At 34.5% G+C, this 27,922-nt stretch overlaps 1 protein-coding gene across 1 annotated transcript in view; it reads left to right on the plus strand.

The window, feature by feature from the left end:
* The first annotated feature begins 1,682 nt into the window (after positions 1–1,682).
* Positions 1,683–27,922, plus strand: part of LOC149788815 (uncharacterized) — a 28,515-nt gene continuing 2,275 nt past the window's right edge. Inside the window, exons 1-3 of the mRNA XM_089974947.1 lie at positions 1,683–1,849; positions 19,798–19,927; positions 21,242–21,399. Coding sequence (XP_089831073.1) covers positions 1,813–1,849; positions 19,798–19,927; positions 21,242–21,399 — 325 coding nt within the window. The 5' untranslated portion in view covers positions 1,683–1,812. The remainder of the gene's footprint in view (positions 1,850–19,797; positions 19,928–21,241; positions 21,400–27,922) is intronic.

Below are 27,922 nucleotides of genomic sequence, written 5' to 3' on the forward strand. Positions count from 1 at the left end.
TTGATGATGATCAGGTGAGTGATCACAGCGCTACGCGTGTCTCTTGTGAAACTAAATATTACAGGGGAATTAGTTAGCCTTATAGACACGTTGTTACTAGGGACGAACAAATATATGCAGATTGTAAAACTGTTTTTACCCATTGTTATTCTGAAGGCCTATGGGTAATCTTATTTGCACTAGACGCTAAGATGTTTACAAATGCGTTAGGAAAAAATATTACTGTGTACTTACCTGCACTGACGTGTCATGGAAAGTTAGTCTGTACCTTTTGTAAACAATACTCTCAATATAATTATCCAATTATCAATAAATCATCTAACCCTGTAGCACACAACAAGAATATCGTTAAGTTTATATTACGAGTACGAGCATTAACTGTTTACTATAGCCTCAACGTACGTATATATATATATATATATATATATATATATATATATATATATATATATATATATATATCTGTGTGTGTGTGTGTGTGTGTGTGTGCATGATCAATAAATATAATACCTAAGATACAATGAATTGATTACGTATACCTTTTAAATGTAGCTATACAGTTCATGTGGAGGACAAAACAAATACAAGGAAGGATAATGGTAAATAATACCAACGTTTTATAGAAAGTTATATGTCGACATATTGAACATGGTGAGCAATCGACCTGTCTGCATATGGCCCTATTGGACAATGTATGTGATAAAAAGAAAGAAAGAGAAAAGTAAGCATCACCTGTTTCAATATACCCATACATACAAATCAGAATAAAATCATGTTTTATTAGAACTTTTTACCTTACATAACATTTACTAAATTAAGATTTTAAAGTCGCAGGTTTATAGCATATGATTTACTTTAATATTCAAGACTGTTTAACAAGAAAGCAAATGGTGGCGACAAGCTTAGTGTTATTTAAATTCAAATTCGAATATAATTTTCATGTTTGAGTATGAATTATTCAGTAACATTGCTGCACGGGATAAGCTGTTAATGCACCCCTGTACAGTTTCACAATTTGCAAACAGTTAAACGGTTGAAGAAAGACACTGATTCCTAGGTTTTCTTCATTTTATATTCTTAATATTTTAAGCAGACCCTTGTACTTATTGGGAATTATATAGATGCAACTTGTAATTGTTTTTATTGATGCAACATGGATTATGCAGTTTGGTCGTACCTCAGTTATGCGCTTCTCAAAAGCAAGTTTGTGTGGATGATCATTTTTACTTAAAGTACTTCAAAAGTGAATGGGATACAAAGAAAACAATAACTTTTGCTTCCGGTTTTGTGTATAATTTATAATCCATTGCATTTAAAGAAAGCGTCATTGTTCAATATATGAAATTGTTTTACACTATTTATAACACTGGTGATCAGAACGAACGTTAGATTAATTTAAGTTAATTTCTCAAGAATATGGGATCAGCCATTTTATCTGCTATCTGCATTACAACGTTTCCTTTTTCCATAAATACCAAAGGTGAAGAAGTTTCGGTCACAAGCCGTGAAAGTAATATGGATGCATGCCAACATTCTCTCTAATATATATGTAGCCAATGCAAACAACTTGACATTATACCTACCCATATATCAATGTACCGGCTCACTGTAAAGCGCCTGATAAGTTAAACAATGTTATCACTGTTAAGATGGATATATTGTGATTTAGTGATTTGTTTACGGTTCGGAATTAGAGATTCTAATCCAATAGTCCGTGTTTACTTTATGTTACCCTAGTGCGATACAATAATGTGTAACTAGGAACAGAAACGAACAAGTTTTATAGACTTCGAAATCTCCAGGTCAGAAGGAATGTCCACCTTTCTGCTATTAATTCTGTTATATGAAGGTAGGTTATTTCAATTATTATAACATACATTGTGCATTTTGTTTTTCAGAACATACGTTACGTTTTACCTATATTGCAATGAAGATAATCAATTGATTGGTAAAGCTGCTATCATGGTTCGTTCTCGCTTTATGTTCGTATGTCAGGATAGTGTTATAATACAGAGCCTTCAATACAGCAATTTAAAATGATAAGTGCAACCAATGACAGCGCATAATCCGGTTATTTTGAATATTACATTGACGCAACGTTAACGTAGACGTATTAGTTATAGCTGACGGCGTTAAGCACACAACCTTCCGCATAATATGACACCTTTTGCAAGACATTATGGGTATTTGTGCTTACGAGATTTTCAGTATTGTTGTGCTTTGTTGTACACATATTTTCCGCGTTTAATGTTGTCTGACAACAATTCTAACTGAAAATGATATTCATTAACCTGCTCGGAAATGAACTGGAGTTGAGTATTGTCAGATGTTATAGTTTTTTTAATGTGTTAAAGTATTTGTTTAAATGGAAGTGTATACATTTTAGATTGCGCTTAAAATGAATATGGTCCTGAGTTTTAAATGTGTTTCCGTCTTTAGCTACTAATATCCTTACAATGCGTATATCCCCCCCCCCCCAATTTGTCTCCTTCTGACTCTTCACTCCTCGCGTTTTGGTTAAAACGCTGGATATGTGTGTCTAATAGTTATTATTTAAATGATGTACATGAGCGGGATATGTCGCAGAATGGGGCAAAGATTATAATTGTTGGTAGAGGATTATTCGATTATCAGATTTGTAACATAAACATGCTATAGCAGATAAAAATGTTTAACCTGTTCATTCTATGACATATAGTATATTTACGTTATTCATATGATCACCAATTATATTCCATCCAATCCCAGACCCACGTGTTACATACATGTCACTTATACGTATCTTTCCTGCGTTTGTTTTTATTTGTAGTTTATGTTTTACACCATTGTGTCAATATTAATATAACTTGAATACATAATTGACATTTTCGTTTACTTCAGTTAATTATATACACGCCAAGAATAAAACTATTTAATTGTTCGTACCAAAAGACGAAGCATAGCCAGGGTTTATGTAGAAAAAAATAAACATTTTAGAAGAAACCAATTAGAGCGGAATCGAAAGTTAGAAGAATAATTTCACTCTTCAACATAACATGCTCACCCTTATCGAAAATTCACGTCACTTGAATGGCTGATCATATACATATGACAGAGTAAAGGCTGTGACTTGGGGTGGCCTTATCTATAACGTTACATTATATTTTTGACACTTTGTAAACTATTTGACCTTCTTTGAAACCAAACGATTCAGAAATTTCGTCAGATTTTTAGTTCACTCAATCAAGCGTCGCTTGGAATGATTGGAACAAAAAAAATGATTGGAACAAAAAATTACCTAAATACAAAAACATTCAAGGAATATAAGGATATATTTTTCGCTTGCGAAAATATAGGAACGAAAAATATAAGAAATATTTATCTTATTCGTCTACATTTACCAGAGTATAAGCCAAGGCTAATCATAATCGCCAACCCACGTGATCACACCGATGTGATCATACTAGTATTTTAAGAACTCATTGTTACCACTACTTATGGATGTATTTAAAACATGTATGTCGTACTTATGTAATGTACTACGAGAATAAAGTCTATTTCAACAAGATCAAACATATATTCCGGTATAGGTTCTCGGCGAAAATCAACAGCCATAAACCATTATAACAAATTGCTTACTTTTTTTCAAGTGTGATATTTGCCAGTCGGCGTGCATAAAACATAAAGCTAATACAACATAATTGTGGAGTTTCTCGAATATTGAGGACCTGTTGAACACTGTTTAACACTAGTCCCGAACAAAGAGCGATATCACAAGCGATATACAAAACAATACACCCATCATATATCTGTGTCATATTTTCGAGTCAATACGTTTGTTCAATATAAGTTTATTAATGATATTAAATTATGATTGCGAAACTATTTAAGGGCCAATTTATAGCACACGCGTGTGAAGGCTTTACAAAATGTCTTGCAAAATAATTATGTTCCATGTTTTGAAAATATAATTTGAGAGCATTATAATACTTACTTAAATGTACTGATATAATCTTACTCTATAACATATGGTAGCCCAATTTATATGACATTATAGAAGCAGCGGAATGAAGTGAACATATTCACTTCAGTTAAGGATTTTCAACAGACTCTATTGGGAAAATTCGAACCGTAAGCAATATCCAATAAAAATGGTATTTGCATTTAAATCTGATTAATTATAACAACCACCCACCCCGAAAACATTCATTATGAGATATGCTTAATGGAAATCTGCATTCAAATTGGCAGAACAGCTAAACACGGGAAATGGATAATACGGCAGCCACCATCATGATATTTGCTGACCCACGTGGCAAAGAAACATCCCCTTCTTGCTAACTTTACTTTTCCAATTTCTGTCCAGTTGTTTCTAGTCATGCTGTTCCCGTTATTCTGTCCAATCAGTATAAACTGCGTTATCAAAGGAGGGAACCGTTGCTATCTTCTGCGTGGTTCAATCGAGTTGTTTTGAAATCAATCGAATGGTTATTTACCAGAATAGTTTTGGGAGGAGTGAAACAATTCCCTTTAAAAATAAAGATTGTAAGGGCACTAGATGGGGCACGCATGCGTAATTCACTAATGAAAAAGTATGGTTATCTAAACAAACCTGTTGGGTTTTAAATGCGCTAAAATTTCAACAAAGACAATGTATTTTTGTCAGAATCTAATAGAAAACAACGACTCAGACACACGTGCTATACACATCACAGGCCACAAAAAATCTTAGCTCTCTTACAAATATCGAACTCTTAGTCACAGCCAGAACTGTCATGTCAAACGTGCTACATAAGGCTGTGAGTAAATACGATAATACAAATTAGATATTTTCACAGACTTCAGCTGTGATCGAAATATATCTCGAAACATTTTTAGAAACTTTGGAGTAAAGAAAACCGTATACATTCGGATTTTGGTTGCAGTCTTTATTTAACTTCCTTAAAATGCTTTGCTTTAATTTTAGTAAGATTTTCAGTATAGGACAAATTTTAATTTTTGTATTCATTAATAACATTCTATCATTTTGTTCTCCAAATATTTTATTACTCCTTTAAAGTTCAATACCGTCCGGACATGTTTAGCTTAAGTTTTAGTTTACACCAAATCTTAATTTACAGTTTCGGAGAAATTATTTTTTATTAAAATATTCATTTGAAGATTTTGTTTCACATATTGTGGTTTTCAGATTATCAAAAGGTTTCGATGACCATATTTTATTTTTCATTTTGAAATATAAATTTCTTGTTATCCAATTTAAATTTACAGGTAGTCTTATCTTTCATTTTCAAAATGTATTTTTACAAATTCATTAGTATATATTCAGTACGATTGTCCGAGATTTAAAAGAGACAATGCAAGGGCTTATATATGCATTACACAATATTACAATATATGAAGTTATGCGATGTATAGGATGTGTGTGTGTGTGTGTGTTTGAATTGTAAAGAATTATATGTATATCGTTAACACAGAGACGGAAAGTAGTACTTATATGACAACCTAATAATGCTTACATGACAACCTAGTAAGCTACTACTTGATTAAATTTGTTTTCAGCCAAACATTATCATGCTCAACCTGTTTGCACAGCCGCTAACATATCTTTAGAAAGAAATACTACTCAAATTATTGAGACACTAAGTAATAATCAAACCACTCAATTATACATACATTTCTAGTTTTGGGCGCATATTGTCCGTAACTCATTTAATTATATCATCCAACATAACAGGCATGATTTCGTTTGCATTGGATAAACAAAACTATTGCAGTGCGTTATAACGAAAAGATAAGAAAAGTACGATATCAAGTGCTTTCTCGATCGAATTACACACACAGGGGAAAAATCAACACCTGCAATTTTAATCAAGTTACAACATCTGATATTTATAAGAGATATTATTTCCATGAACAACACAAGCAGCAAATCAACAACACCACCTACTATGTGTGAGTGTATGTTGTGGTGAACCTGTATATAAATATAAAATCGCATTTCTTGGGTAATTCTACGTGGTGTACTTTGTCATCTGAGCAATCATGGAAAGTTTTAATCAGAAAGAAGAAGAATAACAGCTTTAACTTATATTGTTCAGCAGTTTTCTTTAATATTGTCTTCCCATGCCATGGTTGAATTATACAAACAGTACGACTAACGAAAACCTTGTCGCAACAATAGTCTCCACACCAGTCTTCCGGTCATAGCTGCAGTCCTCTTATGGAATCACCCTCGTCCCAAAATTACGCATCTTTATAATTCATGTTTAAGATAGGGGAGGTTATTAAGCAAAACCAATGATTTAGAAACTAATTGTATTGTCTTGTTTGTTTTATGCAAATCTGTATTGCATACTTGTTCTTCACACTGTATCTGTCGGTCGTCGTTTCGTTTACAATGTCTCCTTTTACATTTGAGACTATAAACTGAGGCATTATCTCATTCACATTTAGTCATATATGAATTAATATATTCTTGAATCTTTTTTTAAAAAAGTTCCTACAGAGATAAAATAATGGAGAAACAATACGGGAGTAAAAGGAGAATCACAAGATACAGCAGTTTATGTAAATTTAGTTTAGGAACAACATTTATAAAGATACACAAAGCAGGATCTACACAATAGTAGCCGCAGCTATCATCCATACCAACGTTTTAACTGAGATAAAATCACAAATAGGCTAGACAAAATGGAAAGGCAGCCGGAAAAAGCCGATACGCTTGATCGATATCAATCAATAGGTGCCAGCATATAAGGAAAGTCACCCTTGATAATACTTAAATAGCAAACAGCGCTGGGGGATAGCCTCATCAGTCAAGAGTTATTTAGCAAAACTAGTTAACATGTTTGGAATGGTCGCTAAAATGCGTAATGAAGACGTATATATTGATCCAATAGCAGCCAAAAACTGTATTAGTAACATATTAGCAATACAGCATTAGTTGTCATCAAGATACAATGCGAACAGATCCTTGAAAGTCCGCTTCCCTTGAATTATCGAACTGTATATATGATTTATCGCCGCAGAATCGAGAAATACTAGCTTAATTAATTGATCCGGACCATTTTTATTAACGTGACAAGCAGCAGAGAGGGTAAACAACCTATAATTGGTTCACTCGTATTTCGTCAAAATACGCCTCCCTGGAAAATCGCCAAAAAAAATCACGATTTTTCTCAGTACCCGACGTGAGACAACCCTGTTCGCCAAAATCAATACTCAAATTTCACTTATTCGGCAGATCGCGATTAGCGAAACGATCTAAGGAAATACGCGATTGTGTCGGTGTCAAGATGGATGCAGCACCCTCTCTGCTGCTATAAATTAGATCATTATTATATCAATAATGGCAAACATTGAAGAAGCATATACCACTAGATTAGAGGTAATACAGAAATATCTTCCTGTTATTGATTATGTAAGACAAAAACATAAAGAACGTCAAGAAGCACAAGCTGAATTTGCTACGGGTACAAAACGTTATTTAAACCCATTACTGCTGTTACTGAAAGAGCTATATGGGGAAATATGAAGGATGAGGAGGAGAGGAAGAATTGTATTCTGCCAGTATCAAAACAAACCGCTGATCAGACTGGAAAAATATCAGCTAGAACAAAAAAATATAAAAAATGATTTTACGAGAAATTCCAACTAATATAGCTCTAGTTCAACCTCCACCCTTCAAGAAAGAATAACTTGACGGTATTGGTAAATTCGTACTGAATTGAAAAAAGACGTTGAATCCAAACAAATAAAATAATATATTTGACTGATTGCAAAATTTAGTGAATGTTTTGTCGAAGATATTAGAAATACTAAAAGAAAACAATTACCTGAAAAAATATTAATTAGAATATTTAAAACATATTAAACCGCCGTTCTGAAAAAAAGTAAATGATGCTAATATTATTAAATGGATATATCGTATATATAAAAACAAACAACAAGCCAGATGATGATTTAGAATACAGAGGTCTTTTTGAAATAATACAGATACTTTATAAAGAAAGAGTGAAACAAATAGAACCACAGGAGCAACATATAGAACAACAACAGTCTTCTTCACCGTAGCAAAAGTTGATGTCGGAAATTAAAAGGTCTGAGGAGCTGCTTAAAAAGACGAAATAGGGAGAAAGATCACCCTTAAGACTATTTAAGAAAAGCACGGAAACAGCAGCAGAAGGAGCAACCGGAAGTGGCTTGTGAAGTGGTCTTAATGCCTGTCTTAACAATATCATCGATGACGTGCAATGGTTAGATGTTCTCAGGATGAAAACGAGCTGGAAATAACTCAGCACAAATAATTAATGAAACATCTCATATCTGTCGACGATTATTTCAAGGCGGTATCATGGCTATTGATATTTACTGAGAACGTATTAATGAGCTCGTTAATGATTATCATAGTGACTAATTGTCACAGTGATTATATAAATAAATAATTAAAACAACATGATCGTACACAATTCTCATCGTAGACCAGTTATGGTCATGGTGGTAAATTTACGATTACCAGTATATAGGATGACTTACGGAAATGGATTCGGTGATGTTGTTCGGGGATTATTCACGAGGATGGCTCATAAAGCAATGGATATTATTCGTGATAAAGCTCATGGTGCTATTTGTAACGTCGTCAGTAAAGCGTTCTTGGCAATCAAGGACAGACTAGCACGATTAATACGCAGACCAAAAGCGGTCCTACCACAACCGGTCAAATTACCAAGCAAATGTCAATAAAGTAATAAATCAAGTCGCAAATCAAAACCTAGAGGCCTTGATCAATCAAGGGGCTGAACAAATGTATGCAAGTCTGATATGAGGAAGTGGTCTTCGTTTTTGAAGATAACAAATTATAATAAAATGTTTAAACGTACATCTGACCCAGAGTTTGACATGGATGCACCTGTACTCAAGGATGCGTCCGTGCGTGATTATCAGTACTATTCTTATGAAGCAGTATCGCCAAATCAACGTGGACGAATTTAATTACGAGTTCAGGATACAAGTAGGTACTTCTTGCCCGCTGAAGCATTTATTGAAGTCACAGGTGAACTTGTAACAAACCTTGTCGCTAATACACCATATGGAGCTGATGTCAGGGTTGGATTTGTTAATAATGGTATCATGGGGTTATTCAAAAGTGCTAAATATATGATTGATGGAAAGAAAATTGAGACAATCCAAGATAATGTTGACGTTGCTACAACGATTAAAGGCCTAGAAAGATATTCAGATGATTATACTAGATCAGATGGTCCGACTATGATGTTCGCTAAGGATAAGTCTGAACAACCCGATGGGAGGCCTGATATTTTAAGACGACCAAGAAACTTTGCCAACAACGCTGACGCTGATGTATGGCGGGTTGTTCATAGCAATCCAAATTACAACTTAGGATTTAGAACACGTCAAAAGGTGATCGTATAATAGTTTCATGTGGAATTAAACTGCCCCACAACTTTGGATTTTGCAGAAATATCAGAAAGGTTATTTTAGGAGCCAAACATACAATTGTTCTTCGTCGAAAAGAATATAATGATGCTATCTGGCGAGAAGGTGGTGGTGATGGTAAAGTAATATTATTTAAACTCTCATTGTAGATGCCGCTAATAACTACATCGATCGCTGAAGAACAGGGGTTACTTTATTGTAGGGATCAAAGAGGTAAATCAGTATTACCGTGATTAACAACAACTACCGATAGTAATCCAAATCCCCTCGATGGTGTATTTAAATGGCATATATCTTCACAGCAAGGTGTTTCTGCACCAAGACATACTTTTGTTGCTCTTCACGATGCTGCACGATTAAACAAATCAAGAAAGCAATCCAATGGTATTTGACAAACTTGGTGTCTCTGAAGTATCTTTAAGAATAAACGGACATAAAGAACCATCCGAGGATATATTATCGGATTTTAACGAAAAGTATGTGTCACGTGCATCTCATCGTTTGATGATATTTTTGGTACGTGATCAAAATACTGATACTTGTTTATAAATATCGCAGTTAGATTTTACATCATTGTTTCAGATTTATTTATTTTCGCTGGAACACCTTGATTTAGTTAAGCAATCTGTCGTTGATATACATTTTCGAGCTAGCGTAAATTCAGGTGATGTTAATTAAAGAACAATCGCGGTCAAACTCAGTGAGAAAACAATGCTATTTGAGGGTGTTGGTTGGCGAATGAGAGTAATTGATGGAAGACATGTAGACAATTAGACAAATCGCGTTAATTATACAAATGTCATACAATCACGTTAATGTCACTCTGGCTCCCTGTCAGGTGAAAATATTACAATCGAAAAACGCGGGCGCATGTGAGGCAAAAATAACACTGAAGCAAAATAAAATTGCTGATGGTGGCCCAAACAAGTTATCGCTGACTAAAACTCAACTAAAACATTTCAACTTGATTTCACTCCAAATGCCATCAAGGACATGATTAAAACCGGTAGCATATTTCCACTTCTCGCAGCAATACCAGCGCTGATAGCTGCTGATGCCCCCGCCGTCGCTAAAGCATCTGCGTTAGGTGCTGTTGGAACCGCTGCTGGAATGGGATTAAAAAAAGCAACTGGAAAAAGATACCCCAAAAAAGTGAGCGGGTCCAAGACTTCCAGGAACTCCGTCCTCATGGTACCCCAAACGCCGTTGACGTCGATGTCAAATTTTGATTTACTCGATATAAAAATTTTAGAGGTGTTTTTATACGAGATCAGTTACCGCGTGAATCAAATAATCCAGAAACTGGAATTATTAATCTCGATAACACCGATGGTCCAGGAACTCGCTGAATTGCTTATATGATACATCAACGTGGAATTGTTTATTTCGATTCGTACGGGTTAGAACCGCCAGTTGCATGTCTAAAATACGTACACAAAGTGCAAAGCACTCCCATTCCAGTTTGGTATTCCACGCTACCAACACAAACATTAACCAATCCACCAATATGCGGCCGTGAAGTAATTAATGTACTTGACGCGTTATCAAAATCAACCAAACCACCTCACAAAGTCAAGCACTAGTATACCGCGGATAAATTAAACAGAATACAAGTAAAAAACGCGTCGACGTATATTTATCAAAATATGCGACCAAAGATGAAATCGACAATCTTTTAACCCTCTCCGGGATAGAACCAGATGATGTTGTTATTTTTCAGGACCGGCATGGCAAGCTAAAAACCAGCGATATCAAATGGTATGACATAGTTCACAGGGTTCTTGGAGCTTCCCCGGGTAACATTCCTGTGTTCATTGATAGCGGAAAAATCAGAGACTCAAGTATGTCAATTGCTGGCATCAAAGATGAAATTGCAAAAAATGTTGCTAATCGGTTAAAACATACCGGTGACACAATGGCAGGTGTACTCAACATGAATGGAAACAAGATAGTGGTTTTAAGACATCCAACATCCGACGAAGATGCCGCAACCAAAAATTATGTGGAAGTCAACTACAGCACCGATACAGAAAATTATTCACGTTGCGGGCCGAGTATGATGTTCACGGAAACGCGTTTAGAAATCTCCGTAGAAACTTTAGAACAATTAATGAAACCGCAAAAGAATTCTTTGGTAAAACTCTCTGATACCAAAACTAACGTTAAAACGATGAAGAAAACACTCGAAGATGTCGTAAGTGGAATTCCTGAGATCGTTAACAAAATTAGTCTGATTAAAATCCCAAACGGAGTTACTCCCGGGTATATTACCAACATAGTATAGACAGTATCAGCTGGATTTGCAACATGGTCAAAACAAAATAATACTATCAAATATACGTTAACAGTTACTGGTGTGTATAGACTGTTAGTGTGGAGTGCTGCAAAATTCGAGATATTTACAACGTATCCCTGTCGACATTCCACCGTTAAGTTTTCTGGAGCTGTGACTATCATATTAAATAGCGGAACCGAAGAAACTTTATACTGGAAGCAGCTGATAAGAAATTAGCCTCAGCATCTTACTGTAGGTGTCTGGAATTCGTTGCTGAAACACCTCAATTGGTCACCGTAGTAGGCTAAAAAATGTCCCTGACAGCGTCAACGACGAAGTCAATGATAGCGTGAACGACAACATTGGATGCACAACAGTATAGATATGGTCAAGTACGTGAATGGCAGTCAGAGTTAAAAACCGTTATTGAAAGTAAAAATAAATACTGGCGAAGAGCTGTCATTCTTGACGTTGCAGTATACTCAGTATCTGCGGTACTTGTGTTTACTGGATTAGTATTATCAGCGCTGACCCCGGTAACAACTGCAGTAGCAGTAACATTATGCGTTTCATCATCAGCGGCCACGGCTGGTGTTTTTAAAATAATCGCGAAAAAGATATCCACGTGCACCAGTACAAAAGTGCATGATTATATTACACGGCTAAACACGTCAATTATTAACCGTGTATCTCCTTGACACGTGGGCAAAAATGAAATTATTAAGCAAATTGAAATATTAAATCAGATTATATCCGACATGGAAACATTTCATCCAACTATCATGCAAACATTAATGAAATCTCCTGTCAAACAAAGATTTCCTGACAAATCCAAGGTAACATAGGCAAATCTATACAATTAAAAATTTTCCGGGTATAACGCAGACGAACTAAAATAATCCACCACCAAAATCATCAACGAAAACTTCCCTGATATCTTTACACGGTACAGAGAAACACTACCACCGGCAACTATTCTGCGGCACAATAATGATACATAGAGGCAAGGACGACATGTATCCCTGGAAATTGTAAATATAACTTCTGTGTTCGCGGTCATTCTTGTGTGTGATGTAATTGATAACAGCTCCAGCACGGACACAACAATATCAAATCAAGCCCAGCAAGGATTCATTCTTTATTCATTCACACCAAAAGAACCGCCTGGATAAGTGATTGTACAAGAGCCAATCAATCTGGTCTATCTACGATGTCATTATCAAGACTAAATTTCAAATTGACATACCAATCAGGTCACTTGCTGGATTTGAGAATTAAGAAATTTTAATTTATTTGTGAGATCGTAAAAATCTACGATTTTAAGGGATTTCCAATCGTGAACATTTTCAATGTTTCATCTAAAATGTTCAGGGATTCAAGAAAACAGTAAAAAATATGATTATCCTGACAGACTAGACCAAAGCTGTTACACAGAATTACTAAAACATTATAAGAAATTTATTTTTCAATGAAAATCTGTCGAATTTCTCAATTCGGGTTGTCAAAATCGTGTAAATCGACTTGTCTGTTAAATCTGAAGGGTATTTAGGTAGTCAAAATCGTTTAAATAAACTTATTTGATAATTGTGAGCGTATTTAGGTAGTCAAAATCGTGTCAATCGACTAATTTCACAAAAAAGTATACTAATTTTATTTTTGTGCAAAGGCTACTGTAAAAATATTTTGTTTATATATATATATATGTTGTGCACATCGACTGATCTGCTAATTCTGATAGGGTGTTCACTAGTAAATATCATGGAAATCATTCGTTTTACCAATTCTGATATGGTGTTTACTAGTAAAAATCGTACAAATCATGCATGTCAGTGAAAAACAAAGAACAAATATTGAAATATGTCCGTGGTGAAGGGAAAAAAAAGTCCGTCCTTGTGGACTGACCTTTCATTTCCATGTACGGATGTAAATCAACGAGTCTAACTTACGCTATCGGACGCAGACTTCGGCTTGGTTACCAGCACCGAAGCGTATCAATGTAGATGAGGTCATCGAAGAATATAAGCAGGAATATCCAAATACTCCTATTGATGTAATCGTTCATAATGCTCCTAATATTCTCAGGAGCAACAGCGAAAAAACCGCAAAAGATCCCAGTAGAAGAATAATCGGTAAATTTACTTAGGGTGGAACATATGATCATAAATGGCATCACGCACGATTGATTATGGATGATGTTGAAATCATAATGTATAATTGCTGATGCCGCTGCGGCAAATATATGTTGTAGTCGAGAAAACGTTTACTTGTCTAACGGGGAAAAGTTAGGCACAATTGTTAGTTACACTGATGGAGAATCTTCTCAGTATATGCATCTAAGATCTTCGATCTTCAATGCTGCTGACAATGAAGTTTGATTTGCAACGGATTAATTTTACTTTAATAAAAAATAATCGGAATTACTGGATCGTTTCACAAGCACTGATTAATCAAGGGGTTCGTGGAGAATATAAAAGGAAATATTACATTGCTATTGTAAATCCCCGGATGTTGCGGTTAAAAATAGTTATCCCAGCGATCAGATATCAGAATTATCGTCGGAGCCATATGTGTATGATCCAGTATCCAGACACAAAATGGTTTATTTGAACGGGCAGGGTGGTTCTCCTAAGACAACTCGGTGATCGAATAATTATTTCGACAGAAACACGATGATATGATTGTGCTAAAATCACCACACAGCCTCGCCAGGGAGATGAATCAACGAAAATTTAATTCTTGCACTTATCACGGATTTGTCAAATATAGCGGTGGCACATGGACTCTCGAACAAATATATTCCAAAGATCATCATTTGGGATGAAGTGTGCACAGTGTCGTTGGAATTATTAAAAACATTTCACGATTGGTTGTTATTGAAAAATACAGCAGTGATAAAGTGCGACGATCACGGTCAACCTCCTCCGTTTGTTGGACCATCTCTACACGATTGGTTGAACAACTTTATTGATTATTATTCGGTTATAACTGATGATCACAGATCTCTTGATGCAGAATTAAAGGAATTCAGAAGATTAATCAGGTTACAACCGAATCAAATTCAATGTGTAATAATACGCGAGTTGATTTCAGAAACTTCCCTGAACGACTTTTGGGAAACGTAGAAACCAAACGATTTGATAGTGGTAAGTAGAAAGATAGTCAGATACACACTTCAACAGCAGTTATTTCAGTCACACAAGAAAAGGTTCCAACATTGTCAACACCATTGTGTTATAGACCAGCCGATACGAGACGATATACTATCGACATTGACATACCAGGATAACGTAATCTTGTGTTGAATGATATTGTCGCAGTTGATGTCTATGTTGTTGAAGATGAGCTATACGCTGACCAATCTCCGTGGACGCTAGGATACGCAATGACGATTCACTCATCTCAAGGATTAACTATTACTGATACAGTTGTTTGGATCGTTGATGATCGTATCGAATGGTAAAATTTGGTCTATCTCGCAGTGTCTAGAGTTAGAAGAATATCTCAGCTACGAAGGATTGTCTTGGACGAGTCAGTGATCAATTATGATATTGACAACGATGTAATACAAAAATAGCCTGTTATAAACAAAGTGACAACATAAATAGACGCAACTTTGATATCGATGCTGAATTTATCAACGCGTTCCGACAAAAACAAAATAATCACTGGGCGAGTTGTAATTGTGTAATGATGTGGCAGTACTCGAGTAATGATCCAAGACAATTTATAAGTGGACAGAATAGATAACAGTCGCGGTCAAACTCGAGAAAATGTGACGCTGACCTGTCTTGAATGTAATCGACCAAGGGGTGCTATTTAAATGATCGCGGTGGTAGTTGTATGTTAGGGAATTACTTGTAATTGTTCACGTGTAAATTACTTGTAATTGTTCACGTGTAAATTACTGCTGAGGAGCGGGTCTACCAGTAGAATTTGTTATGTTAGATATCTTGTTATGTCGTGATGCTCCAAATAGGTACAATCACTCTTTTTTTACCACCTTCAAGTTAAACCGGGTTCATATAAATCACTCACAATGTCATAACCCAGCACTGGCTGTGTTAAACACTACGTCTTTGCATTGTTATACGCGCGCTCTTGATTGCATTAATTGGTTTCAATGCAGTTGTTCGCGTAATCTCATTATTTAGCGCGACTATCACTCTTGGTTATCTTGCAACCCATTCGCGCGATCTCTTGCCCTGAATGAATTCCTTAGCGTATTGATATAAAAAATAACTGCTCAGCAAGTGTTCGATTAAATCGTGCAACAGTTGCCTGATCACGGTGAATTTCAGTATGTCCTCGTCTGACGGTGACGTTGTTTCATTAGCGATGATACTGCACCCTGAAATTCTTTGCCACGATCAACTTGTAACAGCTGTGGCCATCGTAGAGGTCCTCGTCGATAAATTAGTTTAAACGCAGAAGCTCTTCAGTTGTCATTGTTGACAACGGTTTCGCTTCTTTGTATCTATTTGCAACATCAACTACAGTTAGCGCGTACTTGTATGTCATTTGACGTCTTTGGATTCTAACGGTATCATGTGGTAACAATAACATATCAGCTTGATGAACTTCATTAGGAGATCCAAAATCAAAATGTGCAAATTGAATTTGTTCAGGCGGTGGTAGATACATTTGCCCTATTGCTTGTTTGGATAACCACGCTCCAGCTGTGGCACGTGTGACTTTTGCTACTTCGGCGAGTTTTTACTAATCGATGCGTTACCTTTCCAATATCCTCTTGGGGAATAATACATGGATTCCTTTATAATTAATTACCAGCACCTAGCGCTAATTTACCTTTCATTGCGGATCTTACTAACCAATTAGCCAATGATTCCTTGAAAGATTTAGTCGTGATGGAATTTAGCGCGACAAGAAAACGAGAACCAGTCAACCATCATGCTGCGCTACCAAATTATGTTCGTATATCAGAGATATGCCGAGTAAGTCAAATTTGTTTCTATTAAGTTCGGCAAAAAGGGTTGTCTCATGTCGGGTACTGAGAAAAATCTAGATTTTCTAGGTTGTTCGCCCTCTCTACTGCTTGACAGAAGAATCTACTAAACACCTGAACATTTGTTAGGGCCAGCAAATTGAAAGGGAAGCAAGCGACCCTCTTCCGGTCTCCTAAATAATGGTTATGATTTAGTTGGGTTATTTGCTATGGCTTACACATCCAGTTTTGATAATATCTATATAATTTACCAATTTAATGATTTTGAACGTTCTAAAAATGATCACTTGTCTATTACAGCTTAGATTCAGAATAAAGTATGGTACAGAAAAGTATCTTTTCAGATTAGTGTTGGATAGGAAAATTGCAAAAGCCTCTAAAGGTTGATCCTAACCACACACGTGGCTTAAACAGGACCTGTGTTAACGATAATCCATGTTCGATAACTGGGCTCACTTTGCCAATAAGTTGGTATATGTCGTTTCATGTATGTAACTTTTCGCTGAAGGTAGCTGACAACCTGACACTCTTCTCCATCTTTGCGTCAGTATGTGTGATCGAGTGCAGTAAATCGATGAGTGTTTGCTCTTTGTCTAACTGTATGTATAAACCCGTGCGTGTAGCACACAAGTTAATCCCAAAAGTGAGTGCTTGCAATTAGGTGGGAGTCATCGGGCGTCGAGTCTCATCAACTGGTTGCTTTCCGTTCAACGAGAAATTAAGAAGTCTACATTTTATAGATGAACTCATCGCAAAAGGCTATATGGCCGTACACAGTGTTATTCTATGATTGATTGACAAGTCTTGCTAGTGTGATGAATATCTCTTTTTTTCTGTAACTTCTGGTATATAGTGTTTTAAATTTTCGTAATTTTTATGTAAGGTCGTAAAGTGTATAGTATATGTGTTTGTAATAAATCGTGTGCGTAATGTGACTGTTAAAATCATGTAGGAGCTCTAAATATTTGTTTATGTACGAGTCGACAATTATTAACAATAATCGTACTAATAAGACTTAAAATGGCGCCTATGGTGTATTTTCTCAGTGACTGATATGATATGGTAGTTTCAAGAAGAATTTGTTGATTTCCATTGGTTGCGTGTGGTCATATAAATTTACGAAGTTTGCCTTAAGTCAATAGTGAACGCTGTCACAATAGGTCTATTGTGAACTACAATCGCAGTATATGGTGTGTATCGGGAAAAAACTAGGCATTCAATTTCGTTCCCATTTTTTTAGCCATTTATGATTTCTATGTTCCTGATACAAGTCTGGGGACGTGTCTTTCTTAGTAATTAGCTAATTCATGAGGAATTACACGTGTTTATTTTATTGACTGAAATATTATTCGGCAAATGTTATAACTTTTTCGTAAGAATACTCGACAATGCAATCTTGACGAGGTTTTGGTTCATGAAGGACCATTAAATATCCGGTATTGAAACTCTTTAATTTTTTTTTTTATTCATTTAGGACGTTGATAGACAATTAAGATGACTAATTTCGATTTACTTTATTATATTGTATGTTCCTCTTCTAAGTTTTATTATATATAATGACTCCCTTCTTCAGTTTTACAAAACGGTTTGGTTTCCCTGTTTGTATTAATTGTGTTTGTGACAATAAAATCATAACACAAGTCGGAGCAACCAGCCAGCACTCAAAACCGGATTATTTCGCCCAGGAAATTTACCGTATAACAGGACAAAATCAAATTGGAGGTGGAATGGAAAATAGTCCGACTGAATGCGGGCTCTATGTCCTGTGATAGCAGTGCATGAAAATGTCAACACTCCAAAACTGGTCAACTAGCTATAAACGCCCAATTAGTCTGCAGTTTATGGAGTTTCTTACCGAGGAACAAACAATTCGTAATTCAATAACCACACTACCACTTGGTGGAAGACTCCTCCACGTTGTCAATATCTGCCAATCATTTAACAACGGAAAATGCATTTTCTAAAACAACCGATAACTATCAAAGCCCCGCTAACATATATATAAATAATTTCTACATCATAAAGCAATAGTATTGATTCCATATATAAATATATTCTATTTTGCAAAATTCCCCCTTCGCCTAACGTTAAAAGCAATATACAAATTTAAAATTACTTAAATTCTTCTAATCTCATTGGATGGAATGGGTGAGGAAGAGCTACAACCAAGTAGACACGAATAGTACAATTATGTCAGATGGTTCGTGATATGGTTTAGCAAGTCCTACCTACATGATGGTCCAAATCACATACTATCAGAACGAGCTGTAGAAGCGGTAACGCTCAGTTCACTTCAAATATCTTACACCCGCCAAACTGACATCAAGACCCACCGCATTATGCCGTACCTGAAGCACAAATCACCACCTGATTCGCAAGACAAATCTTAAGCGACACGAATTAGATTAATTGGACAGTAACCGAAGCCATCAGGATCAGCCAAAGAAGAATGCAATGAAATGAACTTAAAACATAAAGCAAATACAAGATAATAGTGCAGTTTCTCGACTATTGAGGACCTGTTGAACACTATTTAACACTAGTCCCGAACAGGAAGCGATATCACAAGCGATATAAGAAACAGTACACCCTTCTTTTTAGAAAAATAGCAACTAACAAAGCAGCAATAAGTACCAAATGCACTGTTCAAAATGCAATGCCCATATGTCGGACGAGACGATATAATTTCAGAAAAATCCCAAAACGCTTCAACCGCGGATCAATCATCGATGACACCGAGTCTCGACTCTCTCGCTCCCTCTACTCCATTGTCTCTCATGGTCATGTGATACATTGAGAAGTTTTCGCTGCACACTTTAAGGTAAGGAGCAAGTTCCTTCCATCAGTCTTGACAATTATTGAATAATAGGCAATGCGTACACATATTAGACGCACATGGTCTACATGTCGCATACGTAGAGAATATAAACAACTTATGTAGTAAGCGAATTACATGGTTAATTTCTCAGAACGAATGAGTCGACATGCTATAAGTGACAGTTTAATCGAAACTATTTGCGCATTTAGAGCACATGCAACATCTCCGATAGATAGTATATATATATATACTGACATAGAGGTATGAAGATTAAAAAAGAGTTAGTGTTCATGATTTTTTTTTCAGTTTTGCCTACGAAGGCTGGAGACTATTGTCAGTACGGCTACCCCTACTTTTCCTCATCTTATTCCTCGAGATACTGTGAGTATGGCTGTTGTGGCAGTAAGTCCAGCTACTACAAGGATGTCTGTTGCGTGTAAGTAATATTTTTTGGAGAGAGAAACTTGTTGCACCGTGGCTAAGGTATTCGAAGACAAATATAAATCATGGCACTGTGTATGTAATATAACATCAATCACCCCGTCCCTGTTTTATCTATCTACATATCTATATATCTATCTATCTATCAATATTTCTATCTATCTATCTATCTATCTATCTATCTATCTATCTGTCTATCTATCTATCTATCTATATATCTATCTATCTATCTATCTATCTATCTATCCATCCATCTATCTACATATCTATCTATCTATCCATCTATCTATCTATCTATCTATCTATCTATCTATCTATCTATCTATCAATCTATCTATCCATCTATCTATCCATCTATCTATCTGTCTATCTATCTATATATCTATCCATCTATCTATATATCTATATATCAATCTATCAATCTATCTATCTATCTATCTATCTATCTATCTATCTATCTATTTATCCATATATCTATATATCTATCTATCTATCTATCTATCCATCCATCTATCTACATATCTATCTATCTATCTATCTATATATCTATCTATATATCTATCTATCCATCCATTTATCTATCTATCTATCTATCAATCTATCTATCTATCTTCTATCTATCTATCTATCTATCTAAATATCTATCTATCTATCTATCTATCTATCTATCTATCTATCTATCTATCTATCTCTCTATGTATGTATATATCATTCCATCTATCTATCGATGTATATCTCTCTCTATCTCTCTATTTGTCTATCTATCTACCTATATATCTAGCCATCTATCTATGTATCTATCTATCTATATATCTAACTATCTATCTATATCTATATATCTATCTATCTGTCTAGCTATCTATCTATAAAGCTATCTAACTTTATCTTTATCTATATCTATATCTATCTATCTATCTGTATATATCTGTATATATGTATATATATTTATATATATATATATATATATATATATATATATATATATATATATATATATGTATATATATATATATATATATATATATATATATATATATATATATATATATATATATATATATATATATATATATATATAAATAAGTGTGCGTGTGCGACTTTGTATTATTATTTTTTTTGTGTGTGTGTATTTGTGTGGCAATATACTAGGTCACGCATTTATATGCCAAAATACAAGAACTTTAACAAGTTAAAGTCTTTGAATGCTTTGCTGTATTAAGTAAATGGAAGCGTTGACCGGAGCCTTTTCGTTTGTATACAGATGTACTTGAATAATAATTCTTACAAACACGTTTCATTTCTGTCAAAGTAATGCTGGTCTCATAGCTGGATCAGTGATTGCTGGTCTGGTCGGGCTCGCAATATTGATTGGCATCATCGTATGCTGTTGTGCTGCCGCCAACAATTCTAGTAGACGAACAGGAGCTGTTATCCAACCAGCGGGCACTGCAATGCACACCCTAGTGGGTAGGTGTTTTAATGATACTATGTTTGCTAATGATTAGTAGGAAACGAAAATCAGACCAAAATTGTAGAAGTAATATAGAATTAAACATTTTTTGAATTTCATTATTCTGCTGGATTATTAGGACTATAGGTATATTAGAACACGTTAATAAATAAAGCGAAAGTATATATCACCCGATAAAGCACTAATAAAATATATAATGTGCGTTAATGAAACCATTACTTATGAACACTAAATTTTTAGCAATGGAACAATGCTGTGCTGTAATGAAAGCATTATTATTAGCAATTTTGTGTGTGTACTTCGCCGAATGTTGTCTTAGTATAGACGTCAGGAGGTTAATATTGGGACCATGTGGCTCCCATCATATTTTATTTGCGCCCATATGTTTACCAGTGAGGTAAATGTTAACAGTATACACTGTTACCTGTTTAGGCTGACATAAACAGTAACAAAGTAAACGTGAACACAACACGCTTTGTAAATTTAAACAAATAAGGCATTAAACTAGATTTAAAAAATGGAAAAATGAGAAAAAGAACTTACGGTTTTATGAATGAAATCTAAAAGCATCCAAGAATAATCCAAGAATTAAAATTAAAAGTCCTAATAATAAAATGTTCTAATGAATTCGAGTTATAGGTTCAACGAAAGTCCAAAATAAAAGGCGATGACGCATGTTAAAACCTGTATAATACGTTTGTCTTTACAATTCTGTTAAACCACTTAAAATGTTCCGGTGTTTAAATGCCGAAGAAAATTTATATAGATGTCTTTGTCCAAGAGTTATATATGAGGGCACTCAACTATTTCTATAAACAATAGTTAATAATTCCATTAAATAAAATATCAGCTCAACTGGTCAGAACAATATACATTTCAGTGCTGATGCTCAGACGCCAAACTGACTAAATTCTCTATAGACAAAGGTTATGCACTAAACTGAGACGCAACACAGATTTCCGGATGAGCTTCAACCTCTGATAGAAACTATAATTTTGAGAACATTGTACAAAAACTATTTACGTCTAAAGTCGTTTAGTCAAAGTCATCCTCGATTTAACTCTTATCCATCACACATTAAGAATGAATAAAAAAGGGTTTATTTGACTCTCAAGCATGGTCAGGAAATAGGTCAGTTTTTAGATACAAAGTTCAATTGCTAGGTGTTTGCCACTAAACAGTCAAGTCAAACCAATTTCTGAAAAAATATCAAATTCCCGTAAACAAAATTATTATACTTTAACATGTAAAGAAATTATACAAATTTGAACTTACACACAGACAATTAAATTAAATATAAAACAAACCAGATATACAAAATAACACAGGTAGTTTACCTCAATAAAAGTGACATATTACCATTGTTAGGTTTGACTTCTATATGCAGCTCTAGGAAAGTATGGTGAAACATATATCAAATACTTTTAACATTAATGTGGCTAATATAGACTAACAGTTTATAGCCTCAAAGCTAGAGGTAACTATGATGGCGCGGATTTTTGACGCCATATTGTCGTTTCCATATACACTATGGAGACTATGGTATGTATTGCCTCAAATTAATGTATAGGCTCAAACGGAAAAAAGTAATGTTAATATTTAAGATATCTACCCGTACAATCATCATATCAGTTATTGTTGTGTGTGGTCAAGCTTGACTATCAGATAAAGGTATACAGAATGCATAGAAAAACACATACAAAAAAGTAAACACAAAGTGCAATGATTGAGAAGTATTTGTCTTTTGTAACAAGGTGTATTGCGATGAAAAACAAAGTTTGTTTCCTGATACATTTATTATTTCCTAGTATGGATCCAATGGGGATTAAAGTATTTATATTATTTTTCCTAGATACTCAATGAGGTGGTATTAGAACGTTATATGATTTGATTCTCAGTATTTCATTACCCTCCAGTTGGTGTTATTATCGTATGCTTCGTCAATTTTCTTACAACTTTAACAATACATTTTGATTACTTAAGTGTAACGAGTATTCCACGAACGAATCATAGGGCACTGACTATCAAAGTTTCTTCCCATAATGGCATGTTTTGGCTCTACAACGAGAGTGCAGGATAGAATGGGATATACTAAAATTATTCATATTCTATAACAGAGAGGGCCAGGTTTATATATGTTGATATTTTCCGTCTTCAGAAGTGGCAGCATTAACACTAGAAATATGTATACTGAAGTGTCAAAATAAAAATACTCATACAAATCTAAGATATATGACATATACAACCACAACTAAACGCAATATTTCATGTCATCCATGTGTTACTATATAATTAATTTTTCATACACAAGCTAAAATATGGTCTTTATAAATTACAACAATACGCTGACATTTCTTATGAAGGCTCATATATCGTTTGAGGTATCTTAAATAAGGGACAGATGTTATTATGATTTGAATGTATTTATAAGATACTAATGTGTGTGTATATATTTATGCAACACAGATAATACATATAAAGAGAAAACTAGGCATACATACAATTCCTCCTTTTAAAAGTAAGTGCATTTATATCTGTATGGTATAATGTCTTTACAAAAGTATCATATAAACACATTCAATTTGGGATAATCGCGATGACTTGGACAATTTACTTTTTATATCTTACAAGATCGAATCGGTTACATAGTCTATTTAAATCTGTATTTGGATGAGGTCGAAGTAAAGTTCTCACAAAATAGTACATTCATTCATTCAGTGATGTATTCTGCAAAATGACAGATACAATTTACATTTATTACAATGTATACGATTGCTTGTGCATTAATGTTATAATTATAATTCAAAACAACTACTAGTTGTCAAGCGTAGAAATAACATGCCTGATCATTTCAATGTGTGAACAGTAACTGATGCCGATTTTCAGCTACGGCGGTAGAACATATTTGTTCCTACTGAAAACAATTTCAATGAGTGTTGAAATGATTTCGGCTAAATGCAAGACAGGCAGAGCGCCAAATAATTAAAAACGCTCTAGCTCTTTATCACTGCAGTGGATATAATTGTGTGCATCGTTAATCATATTTTGGCGCTGTAACACTTGTTATCACCCTAAATGCTGAACAGTAACTTTATTTATTCGCGTTTTGAAACTAACAAAATATATATCACGTAGATATTGACACACACTCACATATATATAGAAAAAGACGTATATCATGTTTTTAATTGTTTTGTTAGACTAGTGAATGTTTAAGCTTTGTATGAAGTTACTATTTTTGTAAGGCTATTTTGGAGAGTGGCATACAACTTTATTCCTTATACATGCAAAGCTGAAATACTGTGTAAGTTTCTAAACGAAACTCACGTAGATTTACAATGCAAATAGATTTTGCGTATTGTTAAATATAGCCATATATTATCACAAACAGAAGTAGAGATAGGTCTTGTCTTGTACTTTTTGTTTACTGGTAATAAGAACAAGAACACTCGTTGCTAAGAAAGGCAGGTTTTATAATATAAAAAAACAAGAATGGCTAAGCAACTGTTTAAAATCAAAATTATAAAACACGGGTTTAAAATAAGAGTTGGCAGGCATCAGAAATGGAGGAGACGTAAAAGGAGGAGACTTTAATTTGTTACAAGTCCAAAACTTGTAGCATTCTATTTTACTTGAATTGCTGATCAACAACATTCATCAGAAACAAAAGAGGATGCCGGGTGTCGCATTTCTCTAAAATAATCACCTTTACCTATAAATGTTATCTTACATCTAATATTTGGGTTCGTGTACGGGACTAGGCTACTGTATAAATGTTTAAAAGCTTGCCAGTCTCTTACGGTCTGTGCTTCTTACCGGTATTGTTGCTGGCTTCTTGCTTTAGCAGTTTTACTTTTCTTTTGCTCCATCGAACGTTGTTCCGACCAATTATAATTTTGATCTCGAAGAAATCCTCAAGTAAATATATAGCCCATGGTTATTTCAGGCATCCGAACAATAATTAATTTAAACAACTTAAAAAAAAACTCTGAAATTAACTGAAAGTCCTGTTATATGAATTTAGTGTTTGCACAACGGTATATTATAGAGCGACGCAGAAAAAAACAAGTTTTACAGTAGTAGTTGCGGTAATTGAGAAAACCTAAATACACAGTTTCTAATTGTTGAATATAACAAAAGAGTAACAGTTTTAATGAATTGTATTGCTATGTGAATCTTAACAATGTGAAGGATGTCTTAATTAGATTTTTCAAGTCATTTAAGCGGGTTAAAGGTATATTACATTCTCTTAGCAATGCCTTGCTCTAATTTATTATAGCTTCGGTGACCTAGAGGTTAGAGCGTCTCTCTCGGATGCGGGAGGTTTTGGGTTCGATCCCCGGCCAAATCATACCAAAAACTTAGAAAAATGGTAATAAAAGTTTCCTCTCTTGGCGCTCAGCATTAAGAGGTTAGTGTTAGGATTGGACGACCTGGTGTCAGGATAATATGACTGGGTGGGACATCATGCTACATGTCTGCGGCATGATGCCCCAGTGCTGGACATGACTATAAACTGCCACACTGCAGACATCGTAGCGATAAGACTGAAACATTGTTAAACTTACGATAAAAATCCTAATCACACACATACACACATCTAATTTATTAAATGTCGTTTCATGAGACCTAATTTTAGAACAAATATACGAAGGTCAACAATGTTTTTTTTTCTTTCTTTGTTTCTTTCTTTTATAATGTATCAACTGAAATGTCTTAAGAAATCTCACTGAATATATCTTAATGGGTCAAGAATGGACATAGGTCTAGATGAACATGTAAGGCAACATTTATGTCCTTAAGTAACTTTGCTATTTTCATATGTTTTAATGCGTTTTATCAACGCAGTTTGACCATTAATATCTTTTTTCTCTCTCAATTACATTCTAAAGTAAATAGATACAACACTTCAGCGGCCTTTTTCGACATAAACATGACATGACAACTTGAAAATGACAATCCATATTACAAAACCAGCCAAATAGAAAAGCTAAATATAATATTATTATATACGATTATAATTCAAGTTAACCGAGCAGACTAGTCAATTTAAAGTGAGAAAAAGACGTAATTACTTAAGGATAAATAATAACAAAGACTGATACAACATATTGGAATTGGCTTTAGCTTTGCAAAGAGCATGAGAGCTGAACAATTGTAGAATAATAAACGTTGGTTAAAGTAATGGCTTACAAGCTATATCAGTTTTTGATAATGTACCGTTGACTGACTTGTGCTACGTAAAAGAGCACTTTTAACTTGCATTTATTGCAAAATATAAAATTTACAAAAAAAAACATGAACGTAATGAAACAGTCTCACTCTTTTCAATTTAGCATACACAATCCGATAAACACGTAACAAAGTATATGTTTAAAATTAATTTGGATACTATATGTGCATGGCTACAAGGTAGTTTACAATTATCTAATATGAGACAATCATATTAACACCACTACTAAAATTGCATTACGTAACGGACTTAAATGGATGTTTATAAAAGCTTCATAAAATTAAACATATGTTATTCAGAAACACTAGACTAGATTGTACCTGTATTGTCTTTTCTCCATTGACTCCAGTTTCAAAGATCTAAAACATCAAACTTGAATTCACAATTCATTGTAATATCACCCATGTCTACGTTAAAGTGGATCAGACCATGCAAACTTTCAGAACGATGTAGTGTACTTCGTGTAATGTTCGAATATATATCAAAGCTATTTCCATAATTCGTTGATAATTGTCTAATTGATTTATATCAAATATCATTCATCTATGGTGGTTACGGTCGGGTGGGTTTAATGTCTTACACACACACACACACACACACACACACACACACACACACACGCACACACACACGCACACATATATAGCACTTTTAATTTACATTTATTGGAAAATGTAAAATTTACACAAAAAAACATGAAAGTAATGAGACAAGCTATATTTATATATCAACAGTATCAAAGAAAACTTTAGAGTTATTGTATCTACATTGGGTCGGGGGAGGTATAACCTAACTTGCGTTAAGAAATGGTGTTAAACCCAAAGCAGCACCTGTTTTTGGCAATCGGGTAATATCTCTAGGTTTTCGCATAGTAACGGTTGATAATGACGAACACGTGTCCTCTCACGTGTTTTCAATGGTGTTATGTTCAGGCATTCAATGCGAAGATAGCTATATTCTACAACATGCGTATATGCATACATGCTGCAACAGTTTGCTCCTTTTCCACAAATGTTATTGAAGAAACATATTTGCAAGATAGCATTATCAAATATCGACTTTTGGATGTAATGCCACGAGCATGGCATTAGGAATACAATTGATTGTATGTTACGATGAAAATCAAAACAATAACTGGCAGACCGCATATATTATTTATGACTGTACATGATCAGTTTCAAATTACTGTATGTGCTAACTTATTCTGTAGAAGTCGGATTACAAGTTATAGGACCATCAAATAAGCCTTTCTTCATGCAAGCTTAGCATTTAGTTTAACTAACATG

The sequence above is a fragment of the Sinohyriopsis cumingii genome, chromosome 11, assembly GCF_028554795.1.
Source record: "Sinohyriopsis cumingii isolate HCF-2022 chromosome 11, ASM2855479v2, whole genome shotgun sequence".
Lineage (NCBI taxonomy): Eukaryota > Metazoa > Mollusca > Bivalvia > Unionida > Unionidae > Sinohyriopsis > Sinohyriopsis cumingii.